Genomic DNA, 22,568 nt, shown 5'->3' with positions numbered 1-22,568 from the left:
ATTACGTCTACTGAGAGAAGTTTCAGCACTTTACATAAAAAATAAACAAACTGCCCACACACATGAATTTTAAAGCTCTGTTTGTGAACTGTAAATTGCTGCCAAGGAAAGCGCATGTTTTGATTTTGGTTGATATATTTTAATTTGTTTTTAAGTGGCTTATGAATAAGACTGCCTTAAATAATTATACTGTCTCTCATTTAGTAAGTTTCCAACGTGTGAACTTTTTGGTAAGGAGCTCAATAGGCATCATTAATAAATTTATATATAAAATTACCTCTCCTTAGCGTTATTCTCCCTTCCCCCTGCCATATGTATCAGTTATAATCAGGTTCTGTTTTGAGAATCCTTCCTGGCCGATTTCTGTGGCCTTTTGCTAGGTTATTTGCTCGTTTGCTGCCCTGCACAGGTCTTGGTTTCTGAGGTTTCCTTTGGCCCTTTGCTGCAGCCGGTCCCCGTGCGCCCCGGCCGGCCGCGCTTGGCCAGGGCAGCCGCAGAAACCAGACCCTTTTGCAGGAGACTCCTCTGCCTTCGGTTGCTCCGGTCGAGGTTTTTCAGTTCCGCGGCACCCTTAGTGCAACAACCCTGCAGATCACCCTGTTAATACATCCAGACACTCCAACCCCCGTCGTGTATCCTGACATGTATCCCCTTCTCCCTTAATTCCTGCGTTTTATCGCGGTTCCCCATCGGCGCCTCTTCCCCACTGCTGGAGCTGGTTTCCTGCCCCAGTGCCRCCGCCGGGCGTGCGGGGGCTCTTGTGCTGCTGGGGAGCAGAGAGCTTCAGCAAATGGTGCCTGCTGCCAGAGTAACCAGTGATTTTGYTACCTTTTCTGGGTTTTGGCATGGATAGAAAAGAATTGGAAAAATAACGTTTGTAGGACTTGGCTCTTGCTTGTGAATAATCCCGTTGATGTGCTACAGAGTGTTCAGAGAAGAGCTAGCAAATTCAGCCTGCTGCCTCTATATCATTATTAATTCCTCCATTATTGTGCTTAGAAACGAGAGAGCACCGTTTCTCGGTGAAACTAGGGAAGAATGCGGGCTTGGTTTTCACTTAATTGGCTCTTTGGAAACCAGCTCTTTTGGAGAAGAAGAATGTTGTTCGTACAGAGGCACCGCTTGCAGGCATTGCAGCAAGAGCCGCGCGCGGGGTGATCCCGCTGCCGCACACTCAGAGCTAAGGGGTTTTCAAGGAGAAAGGGGGATTGATGGGAGCACAGCTCCGTCAGGAAGCATGCGCTGGCACATAGCACTAGTCGTGTAGAAATTAGTCTTGCCAAAAAGCCCACTGAGAGTAGCTTCGTCTGGCAAAAACATACGTGGGCCTTCATTTGGGGGATGTGTTTTGATAGCCCTCATTCTGTATGCTAATAAAGATGTAATAAGTAAAGTGTAAATAAAGAATAAATAAATAAAGTAAAAAGCATCTTCACGCATGCATTGTTCCTGGGGTTGGAAAAGGTTCAAGGTAATGAATGAGACGGTTCCGTGTGGATCGGCCTTGCCATCGCTGCCTGTTGAAGTTGTATCCGATTCTCGTCGCTGCTTACATTCAGTCTAATATTATGGAAAAGCAAGTAAGGCTTCCCAAGTAGCTGTGAAATGTAACGTGTTTAAGAGAAAAAACAGGTCACAGTGCTGAGTGTCTCAAAGCCATCAATAGTGGAAGAAATGGCACCAGCACAGTGGCTCTGGTTAGGAGCAAACAGTTGAGGTGCTCTTTGCTGCGCCCCAGTTTCCTCATGGGGGGTGGTGACCTGCTCGARCTTTGCTTCCAGTTTCTGAGAGCAAGTGCAGTGTGTGAAGTGGCACAGGGGGTCGGTGCATTAAATAAACGGCACTGCAGCCTTTCCCAAGCCTGATCTATGCATGAGGATCTTTCAGCTTGGTTTCCTGGCTGTCATTCAGGAGAGCACGTGCAAACATTTGTTAGTCCACCCCTGTTTGGCACTTAGGCATGTAGCTAAGACGTTTGCTCAAGGCCTTAAATCCTTGGGGTCTTCGGATTTGACAAAGCAAGGTGTAGGAAATGATGGTGATTCTTCCTTAAAGACCTAGAATCCAAAGCAGTGTTGTCAGTCTTCATGTCATCTAATTCCCATCTGCATCTCGAGGATTAATTTTAGCAGCTGCATTTCTTGTGCTGCTTGCGGACCTGGAAGAGGAAGCCAAGAGAGGTTTCATTAATTCCTACTAGGGAGTTTTAAATACTACATCTGCTTCTGTATATATTTTTTTTTCTTTTTTGAATGGAAAACTGATAAGGTAAAAAATGTATTTGTTACACCATTTTGGTGTTAAGGTTATCTATAATATCTTCGAGAAAATCAGTTAGATTTGGGCAGTCAAAGCTGCCTCCAGCTGGGTTTTATTCTTTTCCATGTGGCTGCAGCGCATGGCATGAGACTGAAAACCAGCCTGGATGTGTGGTCAGGGACCCCTTGTTGGAAAGCAGTTTCTTCTTGGTGGTTGGGGAAAAAGCATGACTTTTAAGTATATGTTAATACTCCCAAGACCTTAACAACACTTAACAAGTCTGGCATTTACAGGCTGCGAGTATGTTTTGCATAATATCAATAGTGTCCCTTTGTGTCCCATGGGAAAAAGAAATCCCTTTATTCTCTTTGGGGCATTCAGGCAGGCGCTCTGGCCAGGGTGGCTACAAGTGGAAACACTTTCTGTCTGTTGAAATCTGAACTCCAGGAGGCCAGGTGCTTTCGTGAAGTTTTCCAGTATTAACTTAGAATAAAGGAAAAAAAATTACAAAACTTAGCTGGGTTTCAGCAGGTGAGTCAGCTGTATTTGTTTTATTTTGGTGTAGTCCTTGCTGGGATACATTCAAACAGATCCAGAAGAGTTGTTTGTTCTGCTCTGATTGTTAAATTATGATTGCAGTTAACACTGCTCTGACTCGGTGCTCTCTGTTTCCTTGTCAATTGGGAATGAATTTGGAGGGAGGCTCTGGCAAGGCTGCACTATTTACATAATGCCTTTTTTCTGTGTGGGGACCCTGAATGTGGATTGGAAACAGTCTCTAATCTTCTTAGTGATCTAAGCAAAGGCTGAATGCCTTGGGTCAAGCTGGCTTTTGGATAGGCTCAGTTAAAAAAAAAAAAAAAGTTTTTAAAAAGAGTGCACAATGATTGGAAATGGAATAGCTGACAGATCGAGTTACTTAAAACTTCGTTAGTTAATAGTACATTCGATATTCCACCATTTTGCAAAGACCACGTAATTTGTTTTCAACCATACTTTTTGATAGGCTTCCTGGAAAGGGAACAAGCAGCCCTTGTATGAAGCTGTGGGCACGGCTGGTGTTCGTCGCCCTCAGGATCGGCAAAGGCAAGCGGTGGAATAACTGTGAGCAGGAGCAGCCTCTGCTCTGTGAGCCCTGAGGGGCTGGAAAAGATTGAGAGCTGATTTAAATCCCTCTTGCACCATGACTGATATCACATCATCACAGAATGGYTGAGGTTGGAAGGGACCTCTAGAGATCACCTCGTCCAACCCCCCTGCTCCAGCAGGGACACCCAGAGCACGGGGCACGGGGCGGCATCCAGGCGGGTTTGAAGAYCTCCAGAGAAGGAGCCTCCACAACCTCCCTGGGCAGCCTGTGCCAGGGCTCTGTCACCCTCCCAGGAAAGAGGTTCCTCCTCACAAGGAGATGGAACTGCCTGTGTTTCAAYTCGGACCCATTTCCCCTTGTCCTGTCACTGGCCACCACTGAGAAGAGCTTGGCCCCTTCCTCCCTACATTGCCCCTTCACGTACTTATACATGSTAATCAGATCCTCTCTCAGCCTTCTCTTCTCCAGAGAAAACAGCCCAACTCAGTCTCTCCTCGTATGAGAGATGTTCCAGTCCCYTAATCATCTTTGTTGCCCTCCGCTGATATGGTGTGGCAAGAGGAGGAGTTCGTAAGACAGCTGTGTTTTCATGATTAAAATATCCTGACTGTGAGATTGTTGTGGTATTTTACAGCTACACAGCTTTTGAAACACTGCTAGCATTTTGTTTCTTAAGGATTAATATCCTGCACTCAAGATGTGAGTGATGTTTCGTACTCGACATGCCTTGCTTGCTTAGGTTTTACATTATTTCTTTGTGTAGAGGTTACAGAGTGTCTCAGAACTTACATGTTCTGAGCAACATGTAAGTACAGTAGACTCTAATGAGGGGGAAATATTCAGTCTGTCTTATTTGCATTTTCCTGTTTCTTCAGGCTTCCCTTCCCCAATCCAAAAATGGATGCTAAATCACTTAACTGTGTTACCACAAGGTTTTCTGTATCTATTGTATCTTCATGACAGGAGATTGGCTTTTTTTCAGAATATGAAAATTAGCAGGAGCTAGTGGCCTTCTCTAGGTATTTACATCCTAACGTTCTACAAACCAAAAATTGACTCTTTTTATGTGGTTACTTTTCTGATAGGCTTAATAGCGGACATTTGGGGTTTTTTTTCTTTTTTTCTTTATTTTTGGTTCAATAATAAAATCAAGATTAGCTCCATCCCCTGCTTGAACTTGCCAGTGCTGCACTGAATTAACTTGCTGAATTTCTTTATTCAAATTGTTTCTAATTAACAKGCTTCTAAATAAAGAAAAAAAGGCATTTCTAAAAATGTGTGTATAATCCAAATGATAATAAAATTTTATTCTCAGCTATGAAGACTCACACCATTTAAGAACCTTTTTAAAATTGCTGTTACTGTTATTCTTCTATTTACAGTTATCCGTTCAAGTGACATACTGTAAAGCGACCCCCTTTTTATCTCTGCYGTAATTAATTGCCAGAAATAACTTACTGAAAACATAGAGAGGCAGGTAAAGACATGATTAGTTATTAAGGGAAAGAACCATGCTCTGGATTTGGTCCATTTAAATGTAATATAACCTGACATGTTTCATTGAGAAGTCGAGAGATAAGTTTAGTAGCGTCTGTCTTGGCAGTGTGCCTAGTCACTACAGCACACACTAGACAACCATCTCTCTCATTTTTTTCCTCCTCCTGTAAAGGAGACAGTATGTTTCTTTAAATAAATAAATAAATAAATACAATCTGTTCACTTTGTCATTATGAGTGCACAGAAATAAATTTGAAGGGTATGAAAAGATGTGAGTGTCATGATAAAGAAGTATAAAATTTGAAAGTGATGAATCAAAGGCAGTTTTATGAACTTGCCACAAGTTCATATTACTTCACAAAAAAMCCCCAAAACTTTTAGATTTAAAAAGTTACACTCTCGGCATAGGGAAGCTATACTCTAGTTTTCTTTATTTTGAAGGGAAGGGACAAATAGTGGCTGGAAGTAAGGACAATGGTGCTGAATTTCATGTTTATAACTGAGTCAGTCTCAGTTTTGACACTGTCTTGTGCTAAGTTTTCCAGGGGTCAGACAGACAGAAYGAGGCAGGACAAGGTAATTTTAAACTGATGCAAGTGAGCAAAGGAGAGTGAAAACACCACAAGAATGATGGCCACAATAACCAGAAAGGGATATTGCAGGAGTCCAGAGAGGGAGTGTGGTAATTTATCACAGAAGTTTGTCAAATCTGAACATAGCGCTCTGTATTCTTATACTAATTGGAAATATTAAAGGTGGCAATTAAGTTAAGATTGCAAAAAGCGATTTGTCAACCAGCCTAAGCCAATCTAAACATGACTGGAACCAAAAGAAACTGTTTCCTGGGCTCTTCTAATGAGGCCTTTATCTCAACAGCTTTGGTTCTGGAAGTCTTCTGAATGTAGTCACCACCTGAATGCTTCCTCATATTTTGATTTGTTTTTAGTTGTAGCTGTATAGTAAATAGCTATTATAAAAAACACAGTAGCAAGACAAACTGTAAAGCTGGAGTTAAGGTTTTGTTTTAATACATATGCCAGTATGATACTGATTTGAGTGTTTTAGTTTGTGTGTTGGGCTTTCTTGCTTTGACAGTCGTTAATGAASCAATTACAGATCTTACTGCTTTGTCTGCTTCCTGAAAGGCTTCTGTGAAGGACCCTGGAGGAGCCTAAGCTTGCAGATGGTGGATTTTCCRTGTTGGAGGTGTAGCAAAAAGATATTTATATCTCTTTACGTCATTGTTGAGGTATTCTGGTAAAATGGTGCTGTTCATAAAGACAGATGTTGTTCCTATACTGCTCAGGTTCTCTGTCATCTGAAATGTAACACAAACATGGCTTCAGGGAGGCCCTCCTTGCAGGCCCTCCTTGCAGGAGATGGACCCTCTGTGTGTTGTCCCAACATAAGGCTGGGCTTTATTGCAGTYCTCATTCAGATAAACTCAGGTTTGCCTAAGTGACAGTTGTCAGGTTAGGAATGCCATGTGATCAGGACCTTAAAAGGCAGGGTATAGGAGTGAGTAATTTTGTGTTAAATTCCTTTTTAGAGATACAAAATTGTAGCAAATGGATGTTAGGTTGTTTGATTGGAGGGCAGACTGGCCCTGAATTGACACTGTGAGGGCAGAAGCAGCTCTGACTCCCCATCCCAGGGAAGATGCCTGTGTCCRTGTCATGAGTCTGTGATACCCTGGGAATCCTCCATATCTCAGGACAAAATTATTCTCCTAGCACATTACAGATATATTTAACAGCAGTTATGAAGAATTGTTAGTGATTTAATTAGACTTTTAGCATGTTTTGAGGTTAATGTGAATGAGCTGATTTATCTTGGGATGTATTTCTTTAAGTCGGGCCTACTTGTGTCTGTAAATCTTTGTGAATGCCTGAAGTAAAGCAGTAAGCCTGAATTATCTCACACTCTGGTGCGTTTTTGAAATCTTTGTRTCATCTCAAATGCATTAAACTGACATTTCACTGGCATTTAACTTTTTGCTTGCTACACCTTCCATCCTTTCATAATTCGGTAGAGTTGGTAAATCTTTTCCACATTCATATAAAGGAAAGCAGCAGTTACAGTGATAAAGTGTGTTTAATTATTGCCTACTTTTTTCCTCAAAATTTGGTGCTGCAAGATTGTTTTTTATCTCCCCTTGAAAATTACGTGAGGTGCTTTCATAATGAAAAGGCAATACCTTGGCTTTCCGAGATTTCCAGGAAGTGGTCATATTCCTTTGAACATCAACAAGTCTCCCTACTGCTTATGGAAAGAGCGCTACTTGTAAAATAGAAGGTAGCAGAAGAATTAGGAAATGCATCCCAATTTCTACCCAAATTTAAATATTTCTCATGGATTTTGGTGACTTGGATGTCCAACTGGCTTCTCTTTGACATTATTCCATGTTCTGTAGCATTAATTAAATCAATGGGACATTGTTTTCATATTAATCCTTCTTTTTCTCCCCAGCTGTGTGCTGCCCATCTGCCCACCCCATCGGAGGCACCAAACCACTATCAAGCAGTCTGTCGGGCTCTGTTTGCTGAAACCATGGAACTCTACACTTTCTTGGCCAAAATTAAAAGTGCAAAAGAGGTAAGCAGACGGAGAAGCTTTTCTGTTTTTAAACTTATTTTATGTGAGGTAAGTCTAAAAAACATCTTCTGTAACCTGATCAGTACTGGATGCCAAATGGTTGAAGAAATTAGCTGCAGTGTTCAACAGAGTTCAAGGAGTTCTACAGGTTAGATTTCTTTTTTGGCCTGTAACCATTTTTGGATGTCTCATAGAACTTGTTGTTAATTGTGACTAGTATATTTGAGAGGAAAGTGGGAATTTTTCCCCGAGGTCTTGCATAATACTGTTCCAGGTGCGTGAATATGCAGTGTGTTTGAGACTGAAATCTTGTCTATTATTTCAGCAATGTTGCAATGTGTCATAAATTTGCCTATTTTCATTTCCTTTTCCCACCTTGTTTTTTTCCTGAGAATTAACTGAGGTTCTCCTTTATTTTCCTGTATTTGCTCCCCAGTGAGCAGCTTTCATTACCTTTGATGTGTGATTGGATTGTTAGGCTGCCCCACAGACCTCACAGCAGAGCCAACTTAAAAAAAACCTCCATCTTTAGGTCATTGTGCTTAAGCTCTCTGCCTCCTTGCTTGTTACCGTTGACTGAAAGAGCATCCTGTGAACCTCTTCAATTAAATGATCTGGATGAGGAATAACTTTGGGAGGATTCTTTTTAATTAAGACTGCTTCAGTGACCTGGTCTGCAGAAAGGCTCCCTAAACAATTGTGTTGACACAGGGAGGGAGCTGTTTAAATTGCCAGACCAGTGGGTGAGGGAGAGGACAGAAGGGAAAAGATTCTTCTTAAGCTGTTTTTTCACCAAAGCCAATCACTCAAGTAACACTCTCTTTTTTTTTTTTTTTTTTTTCTGTATAATCCCTGAAGGATTTTCCTTCCCTTTGTAATTCAGGATCTAAAGTACCCATGAAAAGCAGAGTAAGGTTTTTGGGCTGATCTGACAATTCTGCTGCTGCAAGACAGCGCTGTTCCACCCACCCATGTGCAAACTCCCCCAGTTGTCACTGCTCTCCTTCTAGAAAACAAACAGAGCAAAGGCAAAAATAAAAGAGGACTCATTCCTTGTTAGGTTAATGAGCTGAACCAGCTCGTCAAGGGTCAGAGGAGCCCAGAGCAGCCCAAGAGCAGTTATCTTCATTCTGGCAGAAGGCTCAAACCAGAGGCACAAGGGCCTGGCATTTGCTTTCCTTCTGCTTGGAAACCTGGTAGAGATGCGTCCTTCTAAGGGGGCAGTTCTTCAGAGCTGCTTTTCTGCTGCCTTTGAGTTGAGTTTCACATTCCCCTTTCCTCCAGTKCCACTCAAGCTGAAAGCAACTTCTAAACCATTGCAGGATCACGCAGGGGCAGTTGTGACAGCGGCAGCATGGCCAAAGAGACCCTTGTTCTGTGCAGCACCAGCGCCGCCGTCCAGCTGCAGCCACTGCTGCTCATGCAGAGCCCCGGCCCGGTACGGGCTCTCAGTGCCACATCTGCCTTCTGAACMTTGATGCCCTCAAATTCACAGCTTGGAGTTTGCCTCATCCTTAGTGCTCTGACCGTTGGATTCACTGATTGAAAAACCTTTGCCTGAAGCACCTCTATGAGGATCAAATGCAAGACCCTCTGGAGCCCCTCTTCCTGCTCCGAAAGGCAGGTTACCCTTCCAGTAGTTCTTAAGCATTTAGAGGACAGAAAGCAGTTATATGCCACCTCTATTCTTAGTCAATATTAAAGTCAAATGTTATATGTAAAATATATATAAACATATATAAAACATTAAAATTATGTTCTTAAAAATAGCTGTTAAAAATAACCTTTCAGACATTTATCAAAAATTAATGAGACGTTTTGAACTTACAAATTATTCAATCTTCTTGTGATTGAACATTTAAGAAAAACAGAACATACTATGAGTTAATCCCAAATGAAAGGAATGATTTGCCTCTCAAAGGCTGTTAGGGATTGATTCAAAGCACATTTAGGTCAAAGGAAGTAATCCTTCTGGACGGAATGATGGCCCCACTGAAATCAATGGCACTTTTATCACTGCACTTGCACAGGCCAGAATTTGGATCGTTTCATTTCATTCTATTCTGGGTGGGTCCCTCAGTATAATGAGAAAAAATAACCAAAAACCTTTGTTATGTTACACAGAGCTTCTGAAATACTTATTCTTTATGATGTTCTGTGATGTACTTGTTACTCACTTGTGGCCTGTATCCAACTATAGATTGAGAAGATGTAAAATGCTTGAAAATTATGTAGTGCACATAGGAAATAGATATGAAGAAAATACAAAGTGGAATAAATCTTGCCCTACTCTTTTCAAATGACCTCTGTAGTTTATATCCGAGGCAGGTTGGAGTCCTGTGGTCATACTAGGTTTGTGCCAATAAAAATTGTAGTTATGTGTTATACTTCAAATGCATACAAGAATCTTAACTCATGAGTAATTTGGTCAAATACAATTGAAGTTAATACATTTGTGATTTTTTTTTCTTTTGCATTCTCACATAGTGTGAGCAATAGGGAGAGAAACATCTAACACTTTAGTAAGGGCATTTTGTCACTGTGAATCTGTGCTGATTGCACTGGCAAAGAAGTGGAAAGAAGCAAAGAAGGTATATACATCCCCTCTGATAAAAGAGCTTGAGACCGTGTAATGCCATGTTTGTGACACTGAGGATGGCAGGAGTTTCAAACGCTTGCATTGCCTGCAAAACTGACTGCTGTGTTTGGAGACCTTCCTTTGGAAGCCCTCAGATCTAGCCCAGCTCTGCTGGGGACATAAAAATAAGATTGAAAAGCTCTAGAAAGGAAAACAGAATCCTCAAAAATATCTTTGGTTTGAATAAAATTACTTTGAAATTTTTTGGCCTTCTTCTAGGACCAAGGTATCYGTCAGGGTATCGATCTCCCAGATACATGAAACTCCTACTCCCTGCTCAGTAGGTGCTGGAACTGCCAGCGTCACTGTCGCAGAGGAGAGAGGACGTTTATCTGTAGAACAGGTTTAGCAGAGAAGGCCACTCTAAAAGAGGGAAAAAAAATRTTATTGTGATGCTGTTTTCAGTGTGGCACTATAAGAACTTGTGAGCATTTTGCAGATTGTGCTCTCCCGTGGGGGATAGATCAGGAGGCAGGAGGTATAGGCCTATAAGTCTGGAGTAAATATAGTTCCTAACCTGTCTACTAAACAGTCCTGTGCTCTGTAGCCTATAATGTGAACATCACTACCGTATAATAAATAGTGTCATTTCAGAAAGGGTTTTACTGGCGTGTGATTCGGTGAGAGCATTACTCGCAAATGATGAAGCCGTGAACAGGCTGTTCAGGTCACCTCGGTGGATGTCAAGTAATGTTGCAGGCACCCTGTCACATACTTGATGCCAAGCACAATTTTTTTCAAGTCTTATTCTATGTGTCTGAAAGGTCAGAGACAAGCAATAAAGATGGCTTGCTGACAGGGAGACACGTCTGTTCTTAGAAGACGATGCTTGCTGCAGTGGATGCATAAGCAAAGGGTGAGAAAGGAACGATACTAACAGTGAAATAGTAAAAAGATATATATTTTTTAAAAGCAGTGCTAAAAATACATATTTCTGTGAAACAGCAGAAACAGCAGCTGCTCCTCCAGAAGTAGGGTTGCAATTCAGTTAACTAGTCTGACCTACCTGGGTGTCTTATTGCAGTGTGGGTTCTTCCTAGCAGGCTCCCCAGGATGCTTTCCCAGATCTTCCCGAAGCCTCCGTGAGCCACCGAGCAGCTCGGTGAGAGGGGCCTTGGCTGCCCGTGCACCCTGGGGGCCACCGGCCATCACCCAGAGGGGTCTCTGGATGGGCTGGGTCTCTGTATCCTCTGTATCCTACCACTCAGGCACTTAACAGCCACTGGCTTGTCTCTCATCTCAAGCAGCGAGATTTTATATCTTCAATAAGATATTTCCACCAAAAGGGGAACCTCTCATTACTTTTTGCATCTGGGGAAAGAAGAATGTAGAAGATACCTTTGTGAGGGGGAAGTTGATTTAAACACCCGCAAAAAACGAACCCCACAGTGTTTTTCAGGATCCCCCCAAAGACTTTGAGATCGCTCGCCTTTGTTTTGCACCCCGTCAGAGCAGAACGGCGGGCTCAAATAAGTGATGGCCGTGAGACAAAGCGACGCTCCTTGTGTGACGTATCTGCAAATAGCCATTGTTGTTGCTCACGAGTGGCAGCAAGTGCAACCATGAGATTGGCTTACACCCTAAAGCAGCCAGATTAACAAATTAATTAAAACTTAGTAATTTTTTATAATCATGTACATCTTTGCTTGCAGCATAAGTCTGTGTTCTTCAAGAACTTGTCCAAAGTTTCATTATCCACAATAGGCCTTTAAATTAACCAAAGTTCTTGGCAGGGTACGTGTAAAGCTCCCAATTTATTTTTTAAATCATGTCCTCTTTTATTTCTTTTCTATCTAATGTAAAAACTTAATTCTGTCAGTCTGCCTGGTTAGATTTCAACCTGACATGTATGAAAAAGGAAAAGATGCAGATTCTAGTGAAGGTAATGAGTAGAAATGAAATTCCTCTTGTGTTTTTGTATATATGCTTTATACATATATGTATTGTTTGCATAAAATACAGTAATAGAAGTAATTAGTTAATAGGTACCCAAGTAACCTTTTAATGTATTTCTTGTTAATGAGTCACTTATTCCAGAAATTTGGTCATTAGCCAGGTGACTGTAAAAACTGTCAGAAAACCTTGCTGCTTGGGCATTCAGAAAGTACTACCCGAAAAACATGCGAGTTCCCAGACCCTTCTCCTCATACTTCCAGATCTGTGACTTGCTTGATCCAGCCTTGCAGCTGAGTTGTCATCAACCTTGCAATTCCATCATGATTTCTTTGCTCCATCAGTTTAGGAGCCATTGCAGCCTTTTTAGTAAAGACAGAAAGCTCTTCTTCTCACMTATGGAGAGGTTTTCAGGACTGTTCTACCAATCATACTCCTTTCAACACCTCTTCTTTGAGTTACATGGGGCAGCTTCAAGAAACGGGAGTAATGCTGCTGGCCAAGCCCATAGATTTCAAGTCTGAGATAGAGAGCTGAACACAGAATAGCAGTTTTTCTGTGATATGTAGGTCATATATTTCGAAACTGAGATCAAAYGTGCGAGACTGCTGTTTGCTAGGTAGCAGTGTAAGAAGTATTTGTGTCTGTAAAATATTGCTCAGAATTAAAAATATAAACCGGAAATTGCAATAGATGATGTTTTTAAATTGGTAAAAGACTGAGTCAAGATGTAGGTTCCTGAGAAGTCCATGTTCGTTAAGATGTTTCGTTTTAGGGAGCATGTTGTTGAAGTGAAGCCTTGACGTTGTGCTGACAAGTGTCTTACATAACCTTCCATCTGTCACCGGCACTGCAGAGCAGGCTGCAAATGTGGGCCACTTAGCAACAGCAAATTAATTGACTGCTTTAAATAGTGCTAGAATAAACGCAGAGAAATTCTGTGTTTCTCTTGTCCCCTGTGCTAGTTGCAAAATTTGGTTTTAAAATTGGCCACATGCTCTAAAAAAAAGAACAGCTGATCGCTGAACGCTGACATCCTGCAAATCTGACCATTTAGTTCCTGAATACATGCCCAGGCTGTAGTACATGAATCAGATTTGTGGTATGGGTTTGTGGTTCTAGGGTCATATAGAAAAATCCTTTTAAGGCGTTTTTCCTTTCTGAAATAGAAACCCACTTAAACTGTGTATTTATTATACTTTAATAGCTTTTCTTAATCCATTCTCCCAAGGGTAAGTACAAATGGACACAGCAGCTGAGGTTGCTCATAGATTTTTTTGGATCACAATTAAGTTCTGACAAACTATTGTCTAAACGTCACTTGTTTTGTAAATATTTTGGTTTCTATAAATTGCCATTGAAACAGATTCCAAAACCCACTGAGAGCAGCTAAGGATGGTGGAGGGAAATGAGAATATTTCACTTAGTCTAGAAGATTTTACATAATCATCCATCACCATGCTTTGAAGCAGCATCTGACAGGGGAAGGAGAGCTAAAGAAAACTTCGTAGCAGATGGCTGCAAGGACACAATACTTTCAATTTCCCCTTTCCCTCCAATTTTCCAAAGGCTCCTAACTCTCATAGGAGAGGCAAACCAATTTCCATTCTAGTGCTCCCCAGTACCTGCACCATGGGGAGCGAAGCCTGGGGTGTGCGGATACCCAGGAACTGGTCCCCTTTGGCTGGTAGGCGTAGCACTTTACTTGGAAAAACCTTGCATCTCTCCACATTTTTGCCCCTTTTCTGATTTTCTGCCGTTAAGAAAAACAGGCTGTGATCTTTTTAGCTACGTGGAGTGTTTATGTTGCTCCTAAGGCCTGGAGGCAGCGAGCAGCCCAGCAAACTGCATGTGAGGAACAGGGCTGCTGGGACAGGTCGTCGCTGCAGGCCGCCTGGCRCACTCACGGTGAAGGGCACGCAGCTGCAACACGTTCGTTTTGCAGCAAGGAAGGGGTGTCTTCCAGTCGGGAAAGGAGTAGCAAACTGAGAGTTGTCAGCTCGTTTGGCAGAGTTAGCTTTTTGGGTAGGAAGAGGAAGGGGTAAGAGAGGATAATTTTATGTGTTGTAGATTATTAACAAAATCAATTATGGCAGCATGAGAGAAAGCAGATCATTAACAGGTCACAGAAACCATCGTTGAAATGGTTACTGCAAGTGCCAGTGTGATACAGAAAATAAGAAACCCTGAGGGCAAAATATGTGTAAATGAGACCTTAATGTTTCTTGTTCTTTCTGTTTTTCTTTTTCTTTTTTTCTTTCTTTCTTTCTTTAGAAAAGGGATGACAGAAGTAGGTATTAGGCTACTGCTGACCACAGCAACAGAACCAGCATGAGTTTCAATACAGACAGTTTTTCCTCGTTGGGTATCTTGTGACAATACTGGAAATTATGCTAAAAAGTTGCCACATTGAGAGATGACATACTTGCTTTTGTAGGATAGGTGATTTATGGGTTTTCCAGAATCTTTCCATAAATTCTATATTATTTTTTAAAGGGCAACAGTGGTGTTTCTTTTCTGACCTGACAGTAAATGCACTACTTACTTAAACACAACAATAGATAATCCATCTGTTCCCTTTCCCAAACCTTTGTGGTGGGTGACTCTCACGTGCTGTCCCGGTAAGCAGGTTGAGCAAATGCTTGTCCTGTTTGGTGAGTGGATTTTTCAGAGCTGCCGTTTCAAACGTTGGCCATTTCGGTACTGCTTGCGGGAAAAAGCATTTTGCCAAATGTGCTTACATCTTAAGTGTTCCAGGAAGCTCCAAAGCTAAACTGAGGCTTTCTGTCTACTTCCATTAGAATAATAGAGTATGTGGGACCCAAAAGTGAGAAAAATATTTCTGTGGTAAATACATAAATCTTCTGTATTATCTTTGAGCTGCTGGTTTAGCCTCCTGACATAAGCTCAAGAAGTAAGCAGAAGAGATGCCTATCCATGTTCAATGCATGAGTAAATAATTACAATAAAGATCAAGCTATACCATGTTAAAGGAAAGATTTCCTAGAAGACTCCCTGAAAAAAATGGAATGTTGAGAATTTGCTTATGTGCTGATTCCAGAACATTTTAATTTAGAAGTAAAACAAAAAAGAACATTTGAATATGCATTTTTTGTGCCTAAGATCATTTCTGTAGTTCCACCATGACTTTTGTATGTTACTTGCATTTGTATAACTATTACCTCTTCTTTGGCCTACTGTAACTTGCAATCATTTTTCAATTGCTTGTTATTATGAAAGCTTTTGTTTTGCCCTTTCATATGCAGTCTTTTTCATATTTGCATCAGCTCTTATTCACAAATAGAAATTGTTACCTTTGAAAGATCTATTTTTATTCCCTGCTTTGCAGTTATTTACTCATATTCAGAAGTCTATAACCATGTCACAGAAGCTCCTTAATTTTGTTATAAATGGTGTCTGCCACTATTCTGTTGAAAGGATTTCTCATGATTTATTTCTCCTCATGACTAACTTTGTGGGATTTTCTTCATTTACAAAACTGAGCTGTCTCGCTTTTGGCTACTGACAGTAATTTTGTTATGAAAGTTTCCTTTCAAGTTAGTAAACTTTCGTTGTAACCTCTTAGACTGCAGGTTTTTTTTCTTTCCTGTGGATAGTCCAATTTTAGGCATCTTAAGATTTCTGAATGTAGTTTTTCCTCTGATATGCTATTGAGCTGGGTTCATATGCAAAACTTTTTCTCCAGCATTTAAGGTCTACTTTTCAGTTATGAAAAATATATTCACAGGGGATTTCAAAATACACTTATTACCATTACAGTATTTATGATTCAAGTCATAAGATGTTCATCAGAATACCCAAGTGACATATTTCAAAAGATGTCAAAAAGTAAGCTTGCATTTTACTTTAGAGTAACGCTAGCATTCAGTTTATTGACTAATTTTCTTTTTGTTGGCAGAATCTGAAGAAGATTCAAGAAATGGACAAAGAAGCAAGTGATGAGTCCAGCACAGATCTTGATGACTTAAAAAATGCTGACTGGGTAAGAAAATACTTGAATTGTTATTGTTTATTTTTCCTTACATTGCTTTCCCAGCATCATTAGTGTTATGATGAAATCAGTGTCTGTTTTTTTTTCGTTTGATTGGTCTTTGTTTTTTTGTTTTTCATATGAAATAGAAATAAGTCACGACAAGATAGGAACAAACAGAATTAAACACTCCTTCACAGGCAGGAAAAGGAGTGCAAGTATCCAAGCTGATCACTATTATGTTTTTGCTTTTGATTAAGCTTTCATGGGGATGCTTTATGTATTTTGAGAAGTTGGACATTTTGTAAGAGGTTGTATTGCTTGCCCTTCGAAGTGGCGGCCAAAAGAGCCATCAGCTGTGAGTTTCTAGGATGATAAAATTAAAATGTTAGAGAGGAACTCTTAAGAGAAAATACCTTGTAGCATTTTCTAGCTACTGTTCTGGCCAGTGCACAGAGGAACATTATGAGCTTCTTAACAGGACTTGATTTCAATCTGCTGTGTTCTCTCCAGCAGTTCTTCCTCTCTACACTTTCTTACTGCCAAAAAACATAGAGCGGGGAGAAATTAGGGCACGGGACATGGGACTCTTACAGGCCCATGAGAAACAGAGTACCGATGTTCAAAAAGGAACAGAGTACCGATAGGATATCTTTAAACCTTGGAATTTGGGGACCATCCCAATATTTCTATTTGAGGAAGAACTACTGGAAGGTTCTGCAGGACAGTTCTGCACATAAGGGAAACAAAAATTAGAATTCAAGCATTTCCCGACTCATAGTTTTAAATAACATAGTACTAGCTTTAAGTCTACAAACTTTGTTGACATGAGTGCTATGTAGTTGAAATCTCAAGATATATGAGAGTTTCCAAGTCCTTTTTCTGTATTATTTTAGCTCTGGATATCCCTTGAATCCCTTGAAGTAAGACCTCAGCTCTACTGGGTAGAACCAAGTTTCATTATGCACCTGAGGACTAAAAATAACCTTATATAAAATAATCACCAATAAGATGAGTTTTGCTTGAAATATCCGCTTTTTTTCTACCTCTTTTAACATGTTAGAAAGAAAATAATACAGCTCTATCTATTTGATGTGATAATGTCCTGAAATGGAACGAGCAACTTCGGTTTGATTTGATTTTCAAGAGTAAGATGTTAAATAATTCTTTTCTGTCTTGGTTCTTCAGGCTCGTTTTTGGGTACAAGTGATGCGAGATTTACGGAATGGGGTCAAACTTAAAAAAGTTCAAGAGCGTCAGTACAACCCCCTCCCAATAGAGTATCAGCTCACACCCTACGAAATGCTGATGGATGACATCAGATCCAAACGCTATACCTTAAGGAAGGTTATGGTAAGTCAAAAAAACCACTAGATTCTGTCAAATCTGAAAAGCTTTTTTTTCCCTCGTCTTCCTTTTTATCTTCTTTTCTGAGCACCTTGGAATTATGATTTCGGATCATGAGTCATGTTCGTGGCTTTTATACTGTGTCTTAGATGTAGGTAGTATATAGAGGGAGGAAAAAAAAGTGAAACCAACAAATGTTATGCATTCTGTTTTCCATATGGCAGGCATTTAAAAATTGCAAAAGACTTCCTACATTTCCTGTGCTTTGAACAAATGATTTGTGTTGGCTTGATGATAACTTCAACGTTCAAACCAACAGTGCTGTCATGCTATGCACTGAGGCTTTTCTTAGGCTTTTGTTATTTAGGGAAACATTTATGTTGAATTTCAATGTAATTTTAGGGAGATAAATTATTTAAAAGGGCAAAGTGCTGCTGTGGCATAACATGGATATTGTGAAGAAAAGGAAAGCCGTCAGCCCTGGAAAACAGTTGTTGAGGTTGGATGGTCTGTTGGGAATTTGCAAGGAGTTACCAGTGTGAAGCATTTTGCTTTCAAGTCTTCAATTTTCTAGAGCCGACTTAACACCGCCAGGCTCTTGGTGTGTACGACATGCCCACAAGCAGCTGGTTTGTCCCGCGCTGCGGTCCCGGGGCAGGTTGTCCCCCGTAACCTTTGGGCACCAACCGGCGTTGGGGTACAGGGCGCTGCCGGTGCGCTGCCCCCCGCGCGGCCTGCGCCGCTGCTGCGGCCCTCATCTCACACACCTGCTAGTGATATTATGTTAGCAAAATAACTTCTTTGTTGTTAGGAACTTTCCGTCCTGTGCCTGCCATTCTGCTGCAGGGTCGCCTTGAGGAATGCTCAAAATGTGCAATAATGAGCGTGCAGGTCGGTGTGAAACGTGTGGAGCCTGAGGGATTCGCAGATAATTACAGCTGTAGCGAGGCCGCATAAACACAGAGCCCCTTAGCCGCCTGTCAGGGGTCAAAGCCTCATGTGTGTATTCCCACCAGAGAAAGCCTTCACCGTGTGAGGAACCGGAGGGGAGGAGAGGACAAGAACCCTCAGTCTGAAATCTAACGCAGCCGCGGAAGGATGGATTATGCTTCTGGCTATCAATCAAAGCAGATGTTTGGCAGAGTTGTTATGAGAACCAGTTTTTGTTTTAAACCTTACAGGTGCTTTACAGAAGCTTGTGGAAGATACTGAGAATGGTACTGTTAATGATAACCAGGGATAGATCATTTTTAAGTAAATAACACACAACATATACTCTTCACTCCTCTTTTTAGGACTGTAATGCTGCATTTAAACAAATAGCTTGATTTCTTCCTGTCTGATGAAGACTCTTAGTAGAAATGAAGAGAGGAGCAGATGCTCAGATAAGGTGTTTTGCTTAGGAGCTATTTTGGTGTTTCAGACTAAGAGGAGCGTTGAGCTAAAAAGACACCAATGGCTGGAACTGTGTGTTCTCACTAGTCTGCTGGCATAGTGCAAATATTTCACATGTTTTGGAGATGTCAAATTCAGGGCTTTTTATAAGTAGCTGATTTCATTAGTTTCGGTGACTTCTGCACTTCTATTTCAGTACATATATAATTTCATACAGTAATTTCAAATTTGTCATCTCGGTGTCCCTCTTAAGCAAGTGTCATCGTTTTAATGTTTGGGATAGGAACAAGATAACTTTAATTCTGACTTTTTGTAATATTTGAATGTTTTCTTGAATAGTTTGGGTAGATTTTTTCACTTATAGAGTCCCTCTCAAAGGGTTAAAAATGTTCATGTTGCCACAGTTAACAGTCAGCAATTGGGCAATGGAAGAATTAACATTATCTTCTTGCAGCTTTATTTTTTTCTTCAGGCATATGCATTAAGCTACAGCTTTTAATTCTACTTTGACTTCATTATTAATTCATTATTAATTCATAGGGGCTCTCTTTTCCACCACCCACCCACTTTTGCAGTCGTTCACTGTATGTTTTGAACAGTACTTACAGAACGGGAGCTTCGTAACTCTTGCCCTGCTTCATCAGTGCATGGCTGTCAGGTACCCTCTATGCACCATTGCCAACTTTAGGCTTTGTTTAAATCCTGCTAAATGCCAATTGAAGTTAGCTTTTTAATTACAAGTCCATATATAAAAAATAAAATTTGAAGGTAGTGGGTGGAAGGCCAGTGCATTATTACATGGTAATTTTTCCACACTTTGCCTGATTAGACCTCTAAATTTCCCTGTGACTTTATAATAATTGGCTGTGCTTTTTCCCACATAACTATTTTTAATGCACATTGCCATAGAAAAGCCTATTTAATGCACGTGATGATTCAGAATAGTTTTTAGAGTGTTTTGAGATATTTATTTTAAATATTGATTTGAAATTGGAGCAAATCTTATATGAGAAGAAAACGACAATTGGGAGGGGAGGTATTTTTCCGAACTGCACATATCATGCCTGCTTTGTACAATACCTCTCTGACTTAGGCCTTAATTGAACGCCATGAATTTTAATTAATCCATTAATCAAAATTAAAGGCTGCACATGAAGCTGCTGCTCAGGGAGCGCAAAGGGGCACAGGGCGCGCAGCCCGGCGGGCCGCCCCACGTTGTGCCCTGCCAGGATCCTCCTGCGTTGYCACCCGCGCCCCACACATCCCGTGGCAATTCCCTAGGAAAACCCTGTGCTGCTGCTCCCATCAAACGGGAATGCTGCTGCTAATGAGAGCCTGGTGGCACTAAGTCAGCGCATCGCGTGCCCGGAGGGGCCGGGCTCAGAGCCATGTATTATTTATTTCATATTGTGATGCAAAGAGTTGTTCCCCAAGGCCGGAGCTGAGCTTATCGCTTTACAGAACAGCTGTTCTCATGCTAATAATGCTCAAGTTCAGCTATCAACCCTGGCATCTGACGAGCACTGACCGGGGCAAGGGAGACTTCTCCTTTCATTACTAACCATACCAGTCGCCAGTCGGGTGGGTCTCGGAAGATTGCTAAGTCTTTAGAAAGAAGAAATCAATCCCATCACTTAAAATAATGTGGTGCTCATGGTAAAAGGTTGGGTCACCACTTAATATAAATCTTTTCAGTTTTAACCTTTCCATACTACCGTGAGCGCGTGCCACACAGACCCACAGCTTGTGCGTGCAGAACTGCGTGAAGTTTTCCCTAGGGAAGCTAAGGCGACGGCAGGGAGGCACTAGGATTGGGGCCGTGCCTGGGCTCAGAGCCCTCCCAAAAGCTCCCAGGGAAGCAGGGCAGTGTCCGCGAGCGGGGCCCCGCGCCCGAGCCCCCGTCGGGGCCGGAGCCGCTGTTGGACGGGGCTCTCCCGCGCTGCCGAGGAGGGCGCCCCTGCAAGGCGGGACATGCCGGGGCCCGGCTTACCCGGCGCTGCTGCCGCTTGGGGAGCTCGAGTGGCCTCATGGTCCCCCGTGGGCTGCACCCCATCCCTCAGGGTCCCCGCGGCAGCAGCACAGCAGTCACGCTGAGGCCTCCTCGGTGCTGTGCCACGGAGGCAAATCCCTGCGTTTGTCTCCGCAGTTTGCAGTGTGTAATGGCTCGGATGATAGGAAAGCTCCCGGTTTTCTGTTCCGCCTCCTGTACGCAGAGTGAACTGCTGATGGCTTCCTGTCAGGTGTTCTCTTTAGTCTTCTCTCATCCTGTTCTTTCATTGCCTTTCCAGTGACCTTCATATAAGTATATATATTTATGTATATGAGATAGCTGTGACACCAGAGAGGTGCTTTTTCTTTCAGCTGGGATTTCCATGCAAGGGCAAGAAGATCAATGAAATTTGGGTCCTAAAGAATACCTATATTCTCTCAGAACCTAGGAACAGAATATTAGAGACTGTGTAGCGGTTGACAGTGTTGTCAAGATGGAGGAAAAGTTCAAATATTTGTTCTTAAAAACTGGGTGGTTGGCACCCTTTCCCCAAGCGAGGTGCCAGCTTTGTCAGTGTTTTCCTGTAGACACAGCTGCAGCTTTGATATTTAATCCCCTCATTTCAGGATCCGTAAGTACTGCTAATTAACACTGCTGCAGTTGTAGTTTATTCTGTAGCAATCTGCAGAGCTGAAAAAGTTCTTAGCTACGTCTTAGCTTGCCTGTGCTCTGGAAATGGGTCGCRGCACTGTGCAGGGCTGTTGATTTTCATATTTGGTGCCAGTGTCAGAAGCCTGCAGGCTCTGTCAGGGATGCTCCGAGTTTTCGCTTGATCTCATCGTCTCCAGGAACACCAATGTAAAATGCAGAAATACGTTGTTTCCCTCTCTGCTTTCCAGGTCAATGGTGACATTCCACCTCGATTAAAAAAGAGCGCACATGAAATAATCCTGGATTTCATCCGATCACGACCTCCATTAAATCCTGTATGTAATCCAGTACCCTTCTGTCTCTATGAAAATGTGGAGGGATTTAAAGCATATATGTGTCCAGGAGATATTTTAAATATTCTGAAGAATGCCTGGTGAACCTATAAATATATAACCATTACCAGCTCATTTCATTCATAATAACCAAGCTATGCACATCTCTTGCTAGAAAATGCCTAAAATTGGACAAATGAAGGAGAGGCTTCATGAGATGTCAAAACACAGGGATGCAAGAGGGAAGTGGTAGAATGGAGGCTATTCATCATGGTCTAACATTATAGTAGTTTTTGTGTCATATTAAGTTGCCTTGATTTTAAATACCTTGACTATAAATACCTGATTGGAGCATGTAAAGAAGATGGGGCCAAACTCTTCTTGGTGGTGGCCAGTGACACCAGGACAAGGGGCAATGGGTGTAAGTTGAAACACAGGCAGTTCCATCTCCACATGAGGAAGAACTTCTTTCCTGTGAGGGTGACAGAGCCCTGGCACAGGCTGCCCGGGGACACTGTGGAGTCTCCTTCTCTGGAGATCTTCCAAACCCACCTGGATGCCGCCCTGTGGCCTGTGCTCTGGGTGTCCCTGCTGGAGCAGGGGGGTTGGACGAGATGAYCTCTAGAGGTCCCTTCCAACCTCAGCCATTCCTTGTCTTGCATATATACAAGCCTAATATATAGTCCATTAAAGCATGAAGTGTCATATCTTGCCCCTACCAGGTAATAGCTCTTATTACCAGCAACTCTTCATTTCAGTGAAATCATGAATAATTAGGGAAAAATACAATGTTCTCTTTCCAGTGCTCTCTGATTTTTTCATTTGTGTGCGTGTGAAATCGTATTATGACATTMTCTTTTTTTAAAAAGATATATATTTAATATGATCAT

The 22,568-nt window shown here is 41.7% G+C and overlaps 1 protein-coding gene across 2 annotated transcripts in view; it reads left to right on the top strand.

The window, feature by feature from the left end:
- Positions 1–22,568, top strand: part of SPIRE1 (spire type actin nucleation factor 1) — a 104,976-nt gene that overhangs the window by 54,519 nt on the left and 27,889 nt on the right. For both annotated transcript variants that reach the window (XM_026040451.1, XM_026040450.1), the window contains exons 3-6: positions 7,316–7,441; positions 15,892–15,975; positions 17,152–17,316; positions 21,595–21,681. In XM_026040451.1, the coding sequence (XP_025896236.1) occupies positions 7,316–7,441; positions 15,892–15,975; positions 17,152–17,316; positions 21,595–21,681 (462 nt within the window). The remainder of the gene's footprint in view (positions 1–7,315; positions 7,442–15,891; positions 15,976–17,151; positions 17,317–21,594; positions 21,682–22,568) is intronic.

This window comes from Nothoprocta perdicaria, unplaced genomic scaffold, assembly GCF_003342845.1.
Source record: "Nothoprocta perdicaria isolate Ctin4 unplaced genomic scaffold, notPer1 scaffold_258, whole genome shotgun sequence".
Taxonomy (NCBI): Eukaryota; Metazoa; Chordata; class Aves; order Tinamiformes; family Tinamidae; genus Nothoprocta; species Nothoprocta perdicaria.
This window is presented reverse-complemented; position numbering and strand designations above follow the sequence as displayed.